Genomic DNA, 19,335 nt, shown 5'->3' with positions numbered 1-19,335 from the left:
GCCTATTCCTATTAACTATTCTAACCCCTCCCTCCGCTCCACCCCCAGGTACATTTTTAATTCCCACCTCTCTATCTACACTATCTTCCCCCTCTTTGCTGTAGGTTCCCTCCCCCCAAGTCCCTAGTTTAAACACTCCTCCACCCTTCTAGCCATCTTCTCCCCAAGCACAGCTGCACCCTCCCCATTGAGGTGCAGCCCGTTGCTACGGTAGAGCCGGTAACCGACAGCGAAGTCGGCCCAGTTCTCCATGAACCCAAACCCTTCCTTCCTACACCAGCTTCTGAGCCACATGTTTACCTCCCTGATCTCCCACTGCCTCTCTAGTGTGGCTCGTGGTACTGGTAGTATTTCAGAAAATATTACCTTGGAGGTCCTTGCCTTAAGCTTGCGGCCTAAGTCCCTGAAATCAAGAAAATTTTAATTTAATAAACATATTTGGTATCACTGCGTGCGTAAATATCCGGACTATTAAAATATAATGTTAATGATACTGTACAGTGAACGGCGTGAACATAAAAAGACCAAAATTGCTGCTTTTTTAAAAATATTTTATTTAAAAAAAATTTTGATAAAAAAATTTATTAAAAGTTTTATATATGCAAATATGGTATCAATAAAAAGTACAGATCACAGCGCCAAAAATTAGCCCTCATACTGCTGCTCATACTGAAAAATGAAAAAGTTATAGGTCTTCAAAATAGGGGGATTTTAAACGTACTAATTTGGTTAAAAAGTTTGATTTTTTTTTTTTTAAGCGCAACGGTAATAGAAAAGCATGTTATCATGGGTATCATTTTAATTGTATTGACCCAAAGAATAAAGAACACATGATTTTTACCGTAAATTACGGCGTAAATACGAAACCTTCCAAAATTTGCTAAATTGCGGTTTTCTTTTTAATTTTGCCACAAAAAGTTTTTTTTTTTTTTTTTTTTTGTGCCATACCTTTTATGGTAAAAATGAGTGATGGCATTACAACGGACAACTGTCTGTGCAAAAAACAAGCCCTCATACTCATCTGTGAATGAAAATATAAGCGTTTTGATTTTTTTGAAGGCGAGGAGGAAAAAACAAAAACATCTTAAGGGGTTAAGTCACATGTTGAAGGCTTCCTTTCACATCTATTGTAGTGGGGTACAGAAGCTGAATTATGGGAGTTGCCACAGTCTAAATACTTCTGTAAATGCAAATAAATCTTCAGTTGCAGATATTTCTGCAACAAATCTCCAACCTATAAATGCATCCTTCAAGGAATATTTTCTTTGTAAATGGAACAGATTGGTTGTTGATGAGTCTAGAAAGGATTGTAGGGAACACTTTTTGAATAAGTCTGTTTTTTATTTTTTTTTACCAGACTACTTGTCAGGTGAAATCCACCCTGTCACTTACCAACTGGACCAATGTTCTTGCATGTAGATATCATAAAAGGTATTTTTTTATAAGCGTTTTGAAAAACTTAGTTTGATATTTGATCAAATGATTTTAGTTTAGCCTACTAGAGGAGTATCTTTTCACAAGATAGTCTACTATCACATTTGTCAGGGGTTCGGCAGCATGCAGCTCTATGCAGGATGCTGTCCCTTCTCTACTTAAGTTTCTTACCTGACAGAAATAGCTCACAGAATATCGTTGTTCCATAGTCGTTGATCCTTCTGATTTAAAGGTGGGAGTATTTTTTGTTTAGGATTTTGTTGTTGTTGTGGTAACAGGCAACGGTCCACCTATCTCACCCTGGGAACTTCAGATGCAGCCCCTGACTTTATTCTAGAACAGCACAGTAGAGATGTCACAACCTAATGTAGTAATAACCAGCACATTCAAAAGTCCTCAGCACACGTGTACTTGATGCAAATAAATAACTTGTCTTTATTCCAGGCACAGATGAGAGGATAGCACGAACAACGACGAGTACTAGTTTTGCGTCATATGACGTTTTCTTAAGACATGCCTTGAGAAAGTGTCACGTGACCTGAAACTAGCGCTAGTCGGTGTTAGTGGGAAGAAACCAGAGGAAACCCATGCAAACAAGGGGAGAACATATAAACTCTTGGCAAATGTTTACAAGGTTTTGGACCCATCATCCCTGTGTTGCGCGGCAACCGTATTGACCACTGACCCATCATGCTGCCAAGGATGAATTCATTTCATACTCCTAAATGATAGTTATAAAGCACCAATATGTTCTGAGCACTTTACAGTTCTAGAGGAACACAATTACACACTAAGGGTACATTCACACGTACAGGATCTGCTGCATATTTTGTGCAGCTGATTTTGCTACCCATTAACTTAAATGGGTAGCAAAATCAGCTGCAGAAAATATGCAGCAGATCCTTTATGTGTAAACATACCCTAAACATACAATTCTTTATGTAATGGGATTGAGAAGAAAGCTAAGTGATAAATTGGCAGAACCCATTGATTCGGTTTGAGTATGATTTACCCATAACAACCAATCACAGCTCAGCTTTTTATATTACAACGAGGATTGGTAAAATAAAAGCTGAGCTCTGATTGATTGTTATGGGCAAATCACTCCAGTTCTTATCTTGGACAGATTGATAAATCAAGGGCAATAAGGGAGATTTATCAAAACCTGTGTAGAGGCAGAGTGGTGGAGTTTCCCCAACCAATCAGATAGCTTCTTTCATATTTAAAAACACCTCTTAAGAATAAAAGTGCTCTGATTGTTTGCTATGGGCAACTGCATTACTCAACACAGGTTTTGCTAAATCTCCCCATATATGTTTATTATTAAGTGCCCCTGTGCAGGAACTCCTATCAATCAGTACTTTCTGGGAAAACCTAGAGGTGTTCTCTCTCCCTACAGCACCACCACAGGTGATGCTAAGCATTGCACAGTGCCCATTCAAATCAGTGGGTAGTCAGTGTAGTGCAGGACAACTTTTCCAGCATATGAGATGCCATTGGTGGCCTAGTGATAAAGGAATTCTGAGATTACTACCCTTATCGTGTATGTAAACATCTTAACTGGACAAGCCCTTTAGCTTTTGAAGATGACAACCTTTTTAACCTCCTAATGTATGTGTTAATTTTTTTTCTTGCAGATACAACCTTCCTGAAAGACATGAACTGGATATGATGCACTTGGCAGTCGTGGCCTGTGGTGATCGCTTGGATGAGACTGTTACGATGCTCAAGTCTGCCCTTCTTTTTAGTATAAAGCCCCTTCAGTTTCATGTCTTTGCTGAAGACCAGCTGCACAAAGATTTCAGCACAATTGTGAGTAGTTCACTAGAGCCCAGTATAATTACCATTTCCTTCCTATGACAGTAACTTCACTCATTGCTTGTGGTGTGGTCAGCTGTGACAGCAAAGCTCACTGATGTTTTCAGTAGCATCTTTCCTTAGTATATTGCTGCACTTGAAGGAAATTCATGGGATTTTCTTTCACTCTTTTGGTCACTTATCCCATTTGCGTGGCAGTCTGTTATTAAGACAGGGGCAAGGCATCTGTAAGCTTACAGCAGGAGGTATTCGAAGTATAAATGATGACTAAAAGTTGTCAGCCTGTACTTTATACCAATTAGATGGGTTGCTGTCTCAAGAAAACAACCCCTGTACACATGAATGGTTAGGAAATATGGAGGTCATAGAGGTAGTTTTTTAAACTTTGACCCAGTGCTATGAACCATTATGGTAGCTGATCTGATTGACCCAAGCTTTCCACCTAGACAGCCGTTCATCTGAATGGTCACCATGTAATTCTACATTTTCCCAGCAAATAAACACTTGGTATCACTGCATACAGAATTATTGATTCTGAACGATAAATGGGGAAAATGGAAAAAATACTCAGTGTTAATGAGTACCTTTCACTAGCTAATCTATCCCTGAAATACTCTTATATCTCTCCCTGACTGATGCTGAGAAGCATCCTGCGCTTTTTCCCCCCTAAAAAAAACACCCAAAATTCCTTTTTCTGCTCTGTCAGGCTGCTTAGTTCTCTTGCTGTCTGTGAGGGAGGAAGAGGGCGTTCCCCAGCAGGCACAAAGTCATCTGACGCCTGCTGAGGATTACTTCCACCCTTCCTCCTGTATCCTTCGCTCAGGCTCGGGAGCGTGCATAAATCATCCAGCCCCTGGCACGGCAAGCTGTTACTGAATCTCCTACTCTGTTTAGCACTGCACATGCTTAAGTGAGGAGAAAGATCGGAGCACAGACATGCCGTTCTGCATTCTGCAAAATCGCCTTTCGGCGCACGGCCGTGCAGAGCATGTGCTCTCTCCTCTCCATAGGCAGAGAGAGAGTTCTATGCACTGCCTATGGCCAGACCGCATTTCTGTCATTTGGTCTCCTGCCAGTCCAGTAGGAGACCAAAATCTGAGCTTTTGACCAGATGGAAAGTGGTCTGGCCAAGAAGGGAGACCCCTGGTGGCCAGATGTATAGCATTAGAAAATTACAAAAGTGATATATTAATAAGGAATAAGAAAAAAGAAGAAAAAAATTATATAAAACCTGTTTAATGACAGTGCCTATTTAAGTTTTTTTTTTTTTTATCTCATCAAAGAAAATATGATGTAAAAAGCGTTTAATAAGTTTAATCTATGCCAAAACAGCTCCTTACGCAGAAACATAAAGTTTATAGTTATCACTTTTCAGTTTCACAAATTCAAGCAAAAACTAAACACTGACGTAAAAGTTCAATGCATAAGAGAATTGGTAAGGTCATCTTAACCCCTTAAGGACAATGAAAGTAAATGTATGTCCTTGTGCCCTGCTACTTAATGCACCATGATGTATATTTACATCCTGCACATGAGGTGACCGCAGGACGCTTTAAGCACGGTGAGCCCAGCTACTAGCTGCAGCCAGGGACCCATCGGTAATTGCTGACATCAACAATTATGCCTAGGCCCTTCATAAACCATTCTGATGCCATGATCAATATTGATCACAGCGTCTGTGGCATTATTGGGGCTTGCTGGATGGCCCCTTACCTGCCTTCCAGCGGCTTCGGGAATCTTTTCCCCTGGTCTGCATTGTAGCAGACCAGAGAAGTAGATTGCCAATATTACTGATCAGTGAAAGACGAGAATAGGGTGATTTTACTAATTTCGTTTAAAAAAGGGGTCATTACAAAGTACAAAGTTTGGTTGAGCAAAAAACAAATTCTTCAAATGGGTCTGTGGATGGAAAAATAAGAGTCTCTTAGTAGATGAAGAGGAAAAAACGAAAATGCAAAAATTAAGCTGGCTGTATCCTTAAAGGGGTACTCCGCCCCTAGACATCTTATCCCCTATACAAAGGATAGGGGATAAGATGTCTGATCGCGGGGGTCCCACCGCTGGAGAACCCCGCAATCTCTCCTGCAGCACCCCCGTGTCATCTGCTGCATGGAGCGAACTTCGCTCTGTGCCTGATGACGGGCGATACAGGGGCCGACCCTGCCCCACGTGATGTCTATGGGCGGAGTCATGACGGCACGATACTCTGACCCCTGTATCGCCCATCATCAGGCACAGAGCAAAGTTTGCTCTGTGCAGCAGATGACATGGGTGCTGCAGGAGAGATCGTGGGGGGTTCCCAGCAGTGGGACCCCCACAATCGGACATCTTATGCCCTATCCTTCGCATAGGGGATAAGATGTCTAGGGGCCAAAACAGGCTGTGTCCATAAGAGGTTAAAGGTGGGCTTATACATGAATATGTAACGTGAACTGTTTTTGAGCAAATAAGATATTTCTGTTTTTATATGAATGGGATTATTATTATTACTATTATTATTCTGCTTAAAACGTGTTTATTTTCTAAATATAAAGCCAACTGCTGTTATTGTACTGATCTAGAGAATAAAGTGATGTATATGGTGAACAGCATAAATTTTAAATACTTTACTTCTGATCCTTCACCCACAGGTTAGGGACTATGTGTCAGATCGCGGAGGGTCCAGCTACTTGGACCCCCCACAAACTCCAGCTCTCCTGTAAAAATGCAAGGAGGGGGGCCTGCCAATCCCTGCTCCATGCACAAAGAAAGCCAGGGACACCATACAGGAGATCGTGGGGGTCCCAGTGGATCCCCGCTATCAGACCCTTATCCCCTATTCTGTAGATAGAGGATAAGATTTAAAGTATGACTTGTCCTACAACAAATCAGCCTGCATGTGGCTGCATCAGCCGGAAAATAAGAAAGTTAGAGTTTTTAGAATGTGATGTTATGAAAAGAAAGACCTTTGTTTGAGCAATAATACCCAAACTGGCTTGGTCCTTTTCTATGGGAAGATGTGCCATCAAATAAATCTAATGAAAGTCATATGACTATCATTTTGTTTATACCATGTACATTTTGGTAGAGGCTAATACCCTCTTGTTTTACAGCTCAACAGTTGGGGGTTTTCAAAGAAGTTTAAGTACACACTATACCCCATTTCCTTTCCGTCAGAAAATGCAGCAGAATGGAGGAAACTTTTTAAGCCGTGTGCATCACAGAGATTGTTCTTGCCGGTAAGGTGTATTTCTGAATGGAACTACCTTTTTCATTTGATATATATTGCCCAAATAGTAAACCTGCTTTATTGAACTACTTCCTTTGTCTCAGCCAGAGCTGAGTAAATAGTTACACAATCCCCCACCCATATAAAGTTTTAATACATGGGCAAGTTTACAGTTTGTATTCCATATATATAATGTCTTATGCCTAAAACTATTTTATGCCCAACAGATTGGATACTAGCCGAGGAAAAGGGGACAACCTTTTCCAAGTTAAATATTATTGTTTTTCCCTCTGGCAAGATCATCTTCTTTTGAAGGACATGTAACCAGAGTTGGGAATGTAGATGCCCCTTTTTTGTTTGGAAGTTTCCGACAAGGCAGCAGATTGCCACAGTCCGAACTGTTGGTGAGGAAAAAAAAAAGAGAGAGAGAGAGAGAAACCTATTATACCTAAGTGTTGTCTGCATCGCCAAATGTAAGTAAGTTGCACTTACAGGAGTTATGTCACATTATATAATAGGATCCTTGGCACTCCAACATCTATGGAGGCAGTCTGAAAGTTTTGGGGATTGTTTTTTTTTACTTATTCAAAAATGTTTTTATGTTTGAACAATAGGGTGTCAATGCAGAAAAATGTGTGTTCTGTAAAAAGTTGGAAAGGTAGTTACAACGAAAAGTAATTTGAGGTGCCATTTATTGCGTAGACTTATGGCTCCTTACAGAGCACAGGTAGAGTACACAGGATATTCACTAGAGAGAGAGATATTGAGGGAATTAATCTTGGCTTGTATAAATAATTTTCTTTTTACCCCAGTTTGCCTAGGCTTACAGCTTGTGTACATAAGTTACATTTATTAAAGAGGTGCATGCTCTTCATAGCGTTCGTGTAGTTTCTTAGTGTGGTCCAGGCTGTGCAAACATTTTGCCTGACAGTTTAAAAAAGAGTTGCAGTTGATGAATCACCGACCACTTCAAAAAGCTTACCATGGCACATTGCATTTAAGTCGTGTATTAAATGAGTTGTGCAAAAAACAGAATAAAACTAATGTCAAATCTCCCCTTTGGGGAACATGTACTCTGTAGGCGTAAAGAGTCCGTATAAGGGAGGGAACAAGGTTGGGTTATGTTACCAAGTAGCAGTGACATCTGTTCCTGTGTAGTTTTCAATGTGTGGGGAATAAAGCCATGAAGACCAAATATCATCATACTTATCTGGGGTACTACTGTGTAAATATAAGTTTAGTCCTAGTCTACTGAACTTGCCATGTAAAACCAACTGACTGTTCCTGTGGATGTCAAAGTGCCGAGGACCTTGGCTTATAATCTGATCTGAAGTGACATGACTTACAGGATGTAAGTGCACATTACAGAAATAACATTTGGCAATACTGGCTTTTTCTGTTCATGATCTGCTCTTCTTTTTTTTTTGTGTGCTGCCAACACCTTCAGATGTGACATTGCCTTTTATATAAGAAAACACACTTGCCTCCTTTGTGTTCTCACACAGCTCATCTAGACATTACTATAAAAGGCAAATCTGTTGTCCTTCTGATCCAGTGCCCTACTTCTGCCTAGCTTACATTTGGAAGATCAATGTAGTTAGCTAGTTAAAGTGTTTCCCACTATCTGTGTAAAATTAGTTCAAAGTAGGTGACTATAAATGCAATATTGCTTTAGTGCTTTTTTTTTAAAAAATGGTGTATTTTCTTCACAGTTAATCCTCAAAGATTTGGACTCCTTGCTGTATGTTGACACGGACATCATTTTCTTACGTCCCGTGGATGATATTTGGTTCTTTTTAAATGAGTTTAATTCTACTCAGATCGCTGCTATGGCTCCAGAGCATGAAGAGCCACGCATAGGATGGTATAACAGATTTGCACGCCACCCTTTTTATGGAAAGACTGGCATTAATTCTGGGGTTATGTTAATGAATATGACTCGTATCAGAAGAAAACACTTTAAGGTAAAGAAATATCTTATACAACAAAATTTAGGGAAGGCTCACTTAAATTGATATCTATGTTTATACCTGCGTCAGCAAAAAATTCACCTATATCCTAGATGATAGAAAAGTGAACAAAGCAAAATGGAGGTCAGAGCTGAGGAATATAAGTTACAAACTGCTAATGATGGTGCAAAAAAAAAAGTACTTCTAAAGATAATTAATGTATAAATGTATATACCACTAATATATAAAAGCATACCACAGGGCCCTTTTGCATACCAGGAATATGATGAGAATATATCCACAATTACCTGTCAGATACCATACAAAAAAATTGTACTCGGTACCTAATCCTGACCATGTACAATTAAATTTTTATGCCTCTCTCACCTATACTTATTATATAAATACCTCTTTTCATTAGCTCACAGTGTTAGAAATCCTCTCGGGAAGGGGGTGGGCTCCAGGTGGGCTCCCTTCCCTTGTGGTGGTGGAAGGTGATTGGTGCGTCATGCTGCCTTGTCCATGAGTCATCTCGTCATGAATCATGGACAAGCCTGATGCTGCTGCATGGCTGGTTAGTGTCCCAGCATGTATGGGGACCCCTAGTGGTGGGATTTTCAGGAACCGCTTTCTTTATTAAATATAAAAAATTTGGAATCGCCCGTATAATTTTAATCAGTAGCAACATATATATAAAAAAAATTTTGAGCTGACTGTGCCCATTTCACAGTGAGAAAAGTAATTTAAAAAAATGCTTCAAATCTCATACACTGTATCCTAGTAAATAATGCATAGTGCTCATAAGAAAAGCGCAGACAAAATAAGATAAAAGTAGATGGATAAAAAGTAGAATCAGTTGTCCTTGCACAATAAAATGCAAACGTCCTGTAAACAAAAATGTAAATGCAGATGTCCTGCAGGCAAAAATCACTGGTTGCAATAGTCCTGTAAACAAGGAAACAAAATACTATGATCTTTATATAGAATCCTGCATAGTAATAATATTCTATTCAATTTCATAATAGTTCCGGATAGATGTGATGCACTTTTCATTGTAATCCTGTGGAAAGAATTGCACACAGTGTCTCTTACCTACCACATGCTTGCAGTAGGGTAGCTGATGTTTTGCTAGTTCTCCTCATTCCTAGGGAGCACTACTGTCTTCAGTAGCCTAAATAATTTATTGAACCATCTTGGGGCTCAGTGTCCTTTTTATATGGTTACAAATGGACACCTTGAATGGAACTTATCCAGGTGGATATAAAATCTGCAATGGATCACAAATTACATTCCATGAATAATAATAAGGCATAATTGGATGTCGATATACAATGATTTGAGAAAAAAATATTTATATATATTTATATGTATGCTCTCGTTACATTGTATATGGACATTCAATTATGGGTTCCACTATACACAGAATCCAGATATTTTATATAAACACATACATATATAAACATTTTTTATATATAATTAGTGCTGGGCGGTATACCAGTTCATACCGGTGTGTGTGTGTGTGTGTGTGTGTGTGTGTGTGTGTTTTTTTTTTTTTTTTTTTTTAATTATATGAATTTTTCATATACCACAATACCGGTGAGTGTATACCCTGTTTGGGACGGAGGGCGTACTTGTTCGCCCTCCGCTCGCTCCCTTCCTATAATGTGGGGCCACCTAGCAACGGCCGGGACCCGTGGCTAATAGCGCACGGCACTGATCGCGGTGCCGTGCGCTATTAACCATTTAGACGTGGCGTTCAAAGTTGATTGCTACGTTGAAAGCTTATCAGTGCCGGTTAGCTCAGTGGGATGTTCGGGACCGCCGCGGCGAAATTGCGGCGTCCCGAACAGCTGGAGGATACGAGGAGGGTCCCATACCTTGCTCCTGCATGTACGATCGCCGAATGACTGCTCCATGCCTGAGATCCAGGCAGGAGCAGTCAAGCAGCAGAATCATTGATCAATGTTATCCTATGGGATAACAAAGTTCAATGTAATAGATCAGTGTATGCAATGGGGGCTATATCCTATGGGGGCTATAACATTGCAAAAAAAAAAAGTTAATAAATATCATTTTTCCCTTCTAATAAAAGTCAGAATCAAGCCCCTTTTCCCAGTTTAAAAATGAAATTAAAATGAAATTAAAATTTTTATTTAAAAAAAAGAAAAAAAAATACTGATAAATACTGTGAAACTGCCATAATTTAGAAGAATACCATGATATACATTTTTGGTCATACTGCCCAGCACTGATATAATAAATATATATATAATATATATTAAAGACTATAGATTTAAGATGCATTTCCTGTAATAACAACACAATGCCCCACGGTTAACACAAGTTTTGTGTTTGGAGAATTACATTACTGTTCTTCCGGTGTTTGTCCAAGATATCCTAAAGGTGGTGCTATAAGGTTTTTACGTTTCAGGCTTCTGAGCTTCTTAGTTGATCTTCAGAAACATCTCAGATTGATCTTTGGGTCTGTAAGGCTAAATGTTGTGCAGTGTTCTTATCCTGACAATCCATGGTGTTATCCACAATAATCAGATTATTGTCATAAGTTTAATTATTGAGTCTATTTAAAAATATTTCCAGTAGAATATTTTAGGGTAACTATTCGTAATGTCCACAAGAATAGACTGCTACATTTTAAGAATAGCTTCATATAAAATATCTATTTCTTTTCATATAGAATGACATGACCACTGTTCCTCTGCACTGGGGAGAAATCCTTATGCCATTGCTGAAAAAATACAAGCTAAACATAACATGGGGTGACCAAGATCTATTAAATATAATTTTTTCCCACAATCCAGGTAAGTTTTCATTTAAAATATTGGTTAAATGGAATTATTAGAAAAGGTCATATAGACTTCCTGGGGTGTGATAAACAGGCTCTGGTATCATCCTATGTCCTATCCTATCATGTCCCAGACATATGCAACTGTATAGACTCATGTTCATACATCTGCCATTGACTTACTGATTAAAAATTACTGTGGTGTTCACAGTCAGCTAGGGTTTTTAGGTTTATGAGTAAAATTAAAAAGGTGTTTCATGACTTGTATGCCAAAAGAACACTTGTTAGACTTATAGCATATGGACAAGTCAGTATATACAGTGGTAAGTAGACATATCTATAATGTATTTCCAAACATTCATCACTTGTTATTTGAACATAGTTGTAGAAAGTGTAAGTACTGCAGTATAATCTGCAAAAATGCCTTTCTGGAACCCCTCTAAATTAGACTTCACTGAATAATGTACCATCTACAAGTCAGTTTAGTAGTTTAGGTTTAGCTAGTTCATAATTTCATTTGTTTTACATAAGCCGTTAAACACTATACTTTGCTGCCATGAGCTACCATTCATCGGGCTGTATTTTTGCCCAGAGCATCATTCAGACTATTTCTGTTGCCAATTACCGTAAATCCTTTTGTGCCAGCGTTTTCCTAACAATTTCGTCAGGCTCTGTACAAGGGAGTACTGGGAGGTGTTAGTCTAGATACCAGCAGGATTTTAAATTGAAAATAATATTGTAGATGATATTAGGAAATATACAATGTGTTTACAATAATATATACAAATAATCATGCATTATTTTATCCTTTGTAATCTCCACCAAGAAAGTCTACCAGTGTAGAATTTAGTTTATATAGATTGTGTTATAATCCAATAAATGTCATTGATATTCATAAAGAACTAATAGTTTTACTTTTTTCCTTACAACAGAAAGTATTTACATCTTCCCATGCCAGTGGAATTATCGTCCTGATCACTGCATTTATGGAAGCAATTGTAATGAAGCAGAAGATGGAATTTTTATCCTTCATGGGAACAGAGGTGTATACCATGACAATAAGCAGCCAGCTTTTAGAGCTGTATACGAAGCACTACGAAATGTAAGGAGCATGGTTTCTATGACCACTTCAGTACACAGCAAAGTTTACCACTATATATATTCCATTTATTTAAATACTGCCTGTTAACTGCTTTATAAAATAAAACTTGATATTAAATGTTGGATACATCTAAACCTTTAAGGAAAACTGATAGAAATTTTTAGAATGTATGAGAATGTGTCCCGAGGGCACGCAATTAGCAAATTAAATCATTGTTTTCCAGGGATCAATGCAGAACACTTCTCAGTATCTGTTATCCACTTACATATAATCGTCCCACATATGATGTGTTTTTCTGCTTCAATTCATAAAAACAATGGGGCAGATTTACCACTGAAAATGTAGTGCAGTTTATGCCAAAAAATTACTTGCATGACTGGCACCATATTTATTATGTGACTAGCTGAGTACCCGGCGTTGCCCGGTTTTTCCTTCCTAATCCTTGTTGGGGAGGAAAATAAGCAAAGGAGGAAGCTTTTGAATTCATATCCAGTCCTCATATATTGTTGTCATTTCCCGACCTCCTTTCCCGACCTCCTTTCCCGTCCTCCTTTCCCGACCTCCTTTCCCGTCCTCCTTTCCCGTCCTCCTTTCCCGTCCTCCTTTCCCGTCCTCCTTTCCCGTCCTCCTAGCCCGACCTCCTAGCCCGTCCTCCTAGCCCGTCCTCCTAGCCCGACCTCCTAGCCCGTCCTCCTTTCTCGACTTCCTATTCCGACCCATAATATGTGTACCAGGTATTGAAATATCTCCAGCCGTACGGAAGTTATGTGGGAACATACATTTCCCATTGATTTGCATGGGACTTTAAACAAAAACCCCGACCCTCACAAATGGGTGTAGTAAAGGGTTAAAGTAACCATCCTATATTTTAAGTGGATATATAAGTAACATGTGACCAAGTATTATCGAAATATCTCCAGCCGTTTGGAAGTTATGCAGTAACATATATTTCCCATAGTATGGGACTTTAAACATAAACCCCGCCCCTGGCAAATGGGGGTGAGTAAGGGTTAAATTACCTATCCTATGTTTGTTGTTGACATATAAATAACATGTGTGCCAAGTTTCATGTTAATATCTTTAGCCGTTTGGAAGTTTTTGTGGAACATACATACATACACACATGTTGAGTTTTATATATATATAGGTATACTAGCTGAGTACCCGGCGTTGCCCGGTTTTCCTTCCTAATCCTTGTTGGGGAGGAAAATAAACAAAGGAGGAAGCTTTTGACTTCATATCCCGTCCTCATATATTGTTGTCATATCCCAACCCCACATCCCGACCTCCTGTCCCGACCTCCTGTCCCGACCTCCTGTCCCGACCTCCTGTCCCGACCTCCTATCCCGTCCTCCTATCCCGTCCTCCTATCCCGTCCTCCTATCCCGTCCTCCTATCCCCACCTCCTATCCCCACCTCCTATCCCCACCTCCAATCTCAACCACCTATCCCGTCCTCCTATCCTGTCCTCCAATCTTGAGCTCCTTTCCCGTCCTCCTTTCTCAACCTCCTATCTCAACCACCTATCCCGTCCTCCTATCCTGTCCTCCTTTCCCATCCTCCTTTCCCGTCCTCCTTTTCCGTCCTCATATCTCGACCTCCTATCCTGACCTCCTATCCCGTCCTCCTATCCTGTCCTCCTTTTCCGTCCTCATATCTCGACCTCCTATCCCGACCTCCTATCCCGACCTCCTATCCCGACCTCCTATCCCGACCTCCTATCCCGTCCTCCTATCCCGACCTCCTATCCCGTCCTCGTATCCCGACTCGTAATATGTGTACCAGGTAATGAAATAGCTCCAGCCGTACAGAAATTATATGGGAACATACATTTCCCATTGATTTGCATGGGACTTTAAACAAAAACCCTGACCCACAAATGGGGGTGAGTAAGGGTTAAATCACCTATCCTATGTTTGTTGTTGACTTATAAGTAACGTGTGCCAAGTTTCATGTTAATATCTTCAGCCGTTTAAAAGTTTTTGTGGAACATACACACATACATACACACATACACACACACACACACACACACACACACACACACACACGTTGAGTTTTATATATATATATATATATATAGATAGATAGATAGATAGATAGATTCAGACATTAATTCAGCCTTAATTGTGGTGTAAAGTAAGCCATAGATGGTCTAAAGTTAAGCCATAGATGGTCTAAGTTAATAGATGGTCTAAAGTTAGACTAGTTAGTGTACAGATGCATCATATTCATCAGTCAGCCTAAACCAATCTGATACATCTGGTGCATTTGGAGACTGTTCCTCTGCACTGTCTAAAAGTAGGCAGTATCCGTAAACCCCCCCCCCCCCCCAATGCTTTTCAGAAATGGTGTAACGCCTGCTTAGAAGTTACCACATTCCTCTTGGAAGGCTGACTAGAAGTATATTAGTTTGGTTAATACAGTTGGTCTGTTATGAAATACAATACATGGTAGCTAGGGATGATGAATTACACACAGCAGGACATACACAAGGCTATGTCTACTATCTGGAAGAGCTCAACTAGGTAAACCACCTGGAAATAATTCCTAAAGCATACCTGTACTTTTAAAAATAATTTGAAAGTACCTACATGGTTGCTCACATTAACCATTCAGAGTGGTGACAAGTTGATTCTAGTACTCTCACTGCTGTTGCGGAGCCCCTGAGAATTCCCTCCTTTGTGCACACCTATTTCTCATTTTTATCTATTTCAGGAGGAGAAACCAAATCTGGATTGTTTGCCTGCAGTACTTTCTCCTATTTCTCTGTGCAATTACAGGACAGCATTGTATTGTGTGCTATAACATAGTGCTGGAAAAATTAGACTGAACAGGCTGGCACTGTGCTGTGATATGATTTAGGGGGTTATTGATGTACTGGCTTTGAAAGGTGCTATGGGAACCGAAAGGAAAACAGCATCAGGATGACAGCAAGGAAAAGTTACATTGCAAAAGCAGCCCTGGTCTAAGCAGTGAACTGCTGCTGTTACCAATAAGCTAAATGGAGGGGGCAGAAGGCATTATAGTGTACATAGCAAGAACACATGTGTACAAGCGACAGTTGCCCAGAACTGTATTGGTGGGTGGTCAGAGAAAAAAGGAAACTTTGATTGAACTTTCAGGCACAGTATAGACTCCATAGAGGAGGCAGACAGGCTCAGAATGCATTCCCACTGCTCTGACTCAGAATTAAATAGAAATTCTTATAGATATATATTTAAAAAAATGTAGTTCTCTAGTCTCTTTAAGTTAGATTTTACCTGGTAAATAGGTTTTGATTTCTCATGTGGACAGGTGCAATTTTTTTCATCCACCACACCAGTGGTATTATCCATATAGATAAATAGATGTGAAATAAAATCTTCTGTACAAATGAGATGTGCTGAGAAGCCAGTGCAATCAGTACCAGATAAAACTGGATGCCATCAGGGTTTCTTTTAAAGGAATATTACACTATATAGTGTATAGCTCATCAGAACACAGTCATATAAACTTGAAAAAGTGCACTGGCGAAATCGGGCAGACTGCTAAAGTAAAGCTGGACCCGTTGATGTAGTCTCCTTGGGAGTACTCCATGGAGCAGTGAGAGTCTAGTGTAATGGTGCCCTCAATAAGAACCACTGCTTCAGTCTGGGAATACATTGAAAAAAATTGCCCTGGTTATTTGCCAGCCTTCCAGAGGTTATTACATTAAATGTATGCATGGTCTTCATCCAAGCAGATCTAATTTCTTTCTTTCAGGTTACAAATAAGCCTTCTAATAAACAATTTATTACTTGTAAACCCACTGATGAGTTGTAAAATTGCTTGGCAATCATGGTAATCTAAAAGGCTTCCTTGTATATAACCTTCAAAAATCAATACTATATTTTAATGGTGCTATATAACCACTGTCATGTGGAAGTTAAAATGAAAAAGGGGGCTTTTAGGGATGTGAGGTTGTTCTGCATTCAATGAAACCATTCCATAATGTTTTTTTTTTTAAAATGCTTTAGAGGAGTCTGCCCTTCTCACTTGGAAGATGACCTTTCCGTATCAGTCTTGTAAGCTAAAGCATTTCCTGACAGTTTAGGTAGAGGATCTGTTCATTTATGTGCATCATCACTTCCTTTTTGTATTATGGTAGTCAATACAGAGATCTAGCGAGCATGAAGCATTGCGGTCAGTATTGCCATCGCATGATGTTGACTAGTAGAACATGAATTTTTAATGGTGATTATTATTGGCATTCATAGTGATTTTTCAGCCAATACAATAGCAATTTAACTGCATCTGGTGATAAACTGCATGCAGTTACGGACAAGTACTTCATAGCATGGAAGCTGTTTTATTGGTTGAAGGAATTTACTAGCCAGTTTGAATATTTCAGCTGCACATAAAAATATGCCTATAATTTTAATGGGGGCTGCCATGTCTGACTATGGGAAAGGGTAGTTGATAATCTTAGTAAATCATCTGTTAAAAAAAAACTTACCTGTACATACCTTCTGTGCTCCTCCGCTGCCTCTGATAACGCTGCTCCTGGTCTCCGGTTTTCTCCTCTTCTGGTTGCTTGGGTCCAATACGTCAGTTGTTGCTCAGCCAATCATTGGCCGCAGTGGTGTGCCGCCTCAGCTAGTTTAAGTGGCAAGTAACTCTGCTGTGCTCCTCTTCCTGGGGCTCAATAAGCCAATTGCCGTTCAGCCATTCACTGAGGCTGGGTGATATGTAAATTACTGCTTGGGCAATCACTGGCTGAGCCAGGGCACCGCTGTGTCCAGTGATTGGCTAAGCATCAATTTATGTTTTGTGCCCCAACACCCAGAAAAGGAGGGCACCGGAAATCGGGAAATTCTAGCATGTGAACATAGACTAAAGCAATGTTCACATGGCCGAAAATGTGTGAATTTTCTGCTGGAAAATGCAATGCACTTCTAAGCAGAATCAGCAGAAACATTAAACAGGTTCAGTGTTTGTGCAGACTCCGGAATCTAGAAATTCTGCTGTGTGCACAGTGCAGCAGAATCCCATTGAAATCTGAATGCAATATTACTGTGGAATTCTGCTTGCAAATTCCGCCATGTGAACATGGCCTAACTAGTGTGCAGCTATACAGCAACCTGTAATACTGTGTTTTTGGTTCTTTTCTACCAAAACCAGCAGTAAAATTTTCTTCAATTTGTGCTACAGTAGCTCTTCTGTGGGTTTGAATCAGATGGGCTAACCTTCACTCACCACGCACATTGAACTGATCACTTGTCTTGTAAGATGTTCCTGATATGCATTTGTTACCAACTATGGGGTCACTGACACCCAATCCTCAGTCTTTTCACTTGTTCAATAGCATGCACTCACCGCAACTATGGTGTCAATATGTCCGGAAGTCCGGGGCGCTGGGAGGACATCGGGCTGGAAGCGAAGCGCTCAGTGCCTCTGAGCGCTTCGCTTCCAGCCCGATGTCCTCCCGGTGCCCCGGACTTCCGGACGTATAGACACCATAGTCGCGGTGAGTGCATGCTTCTTCTTTGTGTTTGCTACGTTGTTACTACAGCTTTATTGCATGCACCCCACAGGTTTCAAGTATCTCACAGGATTCCTAGCCATCTCCGCTTATGTATTCTTCCAGCACTAGTAGCATATGACGTGGTGCTCTCCTCTTCAATTCCCTGCTTTGTTGTGTATACTTTTCTTTTGTTCATTTTTTTGCTTCAGCAGTTTTAATGTTATGGCTGATCAGTATAGTTCTCATTATGTCCTATAACCTGCTGGCCTTTCTTCTGTAAAAGCAGTGAAAACATTCTGTGCTTTGATATTAATCATACGTTTTTTTTTCTTTTTCCATAGTTCTCATTTGGATATGACCTCATTGAGTCTTTGTTGCATCCCTTAGAACTGGAATTACAGAAAACAGAACACACATACTGTGGCAGGATACATCAGCTATTCACAAAGCAGCTTACCAAAAGCATTGACGACTTTTATACAAGGCAATCTAATGTAAGGTGATGCTTTTGGTCGTGCTGCATTATGTGCAAACTAAATGGAATCATACAAAGAACAGAGCCACAGTTGATCATACGCTTCTGTTCATAGGAAGCACTTCATGCTGTGTATACTTTTGCTGGAAACCTTTGTGGCCAAGAAATGAGCAAATGCTTTCAAAATATCCTACTGTGTTTGCATAATACTGTACAAGGATTAGAGTTTCTTGGTTGTAGGTTTTATATATCCAAATGATTTTGGGATAATGTATTGTAGCTTGCTTTCAAGCGGAATGAAGGGTATCCACAGTTTTTATGCATGTATCTTTATAACAATTGTTCTATTCATGAGTAATATTAACTTGAATATTGTATAATGATTGAGCCATCTGAAACATAATTTTCCTGGTCATAAATGGTAATGTATGTCATAAGTACCATTGGTTGGAGAGATGTCCTCCTATACTCAGCTCAGTGTTTTGCTGTCAGTTTGTTTCCTTTTCCACCACTATGAAGAAAGAAAGGATTGGGCATACTTTGCAGAGACACTCTAAATCTCCCCCAAATCATTATATATATATATATATATATATATATATATATATATATATATATATATATATATATATATATATATATATATATATAATTCATTCTATTTAATTTTTTTCATGAAAACACTACGGTCTATGCCCATTTTGAGCTTCATGTAAGTGTTGTTCTTGGGTACATAATGACATATAGGGAACAAAAAGAATCCAAGAATTTTAGGAGAATGCAGTGAAGCCCCTTCAAAATACCGCCTCTGAGAATATCACAACTGTATATAGACCTGATTTCCTTCAGGTTTCCAGATTTTTTGGTCCACCATATACTATACTAACTAGCAATCTTCTTTGGGAAGACCATTACCCTAAAAGAAAACCTTTTCATTGCAATTTTAGGTGGCGAGCTCTAAGAGGTTTCACTATATATGAGGAGAAAGTAGAGGAGAAGCGCTGGCTTCTTTGTTAACAGCACATCACTACTGCCCCTTTATTTGGTGGCTTCTAACAGAA

General features: G+C 39.6%; 1 protein-coding gene across 3 annotated transcripts in view; it reads left to right on the top strand.

Annotated features, from left to right (window-relative positions):
* The window catches only part of GXYLT1 (glucoside xylosyltransferase 1), a 57,713-nt gene that overhangs the window by 22,570 nt on the left and 15,808 nt on the right, over window positions 1–19,335 (top strand). For all 3 annotated transcript variants that reach the window (XR_008892676.1, XM_056573944.1, XM_056573945.1), the window contains 6 exons: window positions 3,072–3,246; window positions 6,345–6,470; window positions 8,173–8,424; window positions 11,105–11,228; window positions 12,145–12,314; window positions 18,141–18,293. Coding sequence is in view for 2 of the 3 variants with exons in the window: in XM_056573944.1 (XP_056429919.1) it covers window positions 3,072–3,246; window positions 6,345–6,470; window positions 8,173–8,424; window positions 11,105–11,228; window positions 12,145–12,314; window positions 18,141–18,293 (1,000 nt within the window). In the remaining variant the exon portion in view is untranslated. The remainder of the gene's footprint in view (window positions 1–3,071; window positions 3,247–6,344; window positions 6,471–8,172; window positions 8,425–11,104; window positions 11,229–12,144; window positions 12,315–18,140; window positions 18,294–19,335) is intronic.

Source organism: Hyla sarda, chromosome 4 (assembly GCF_029499605.1).
Source record: "Hyla sarda isolate aHylSar1 chromosome 4, aHylSar1.hap1, whole genome shotgun sequence".
Classification (NCBI taxonomy): Eukaryota; Metazoa; Chordata; class Amphibia; order Anura; family Hylidae; genus Hyla; species Hyla sarda.
The sequence above is the reverse complement of the archived record's forward strand: the minus strand, read 5'-3'. Positions and strand labels throughout refer to the sequence as shown.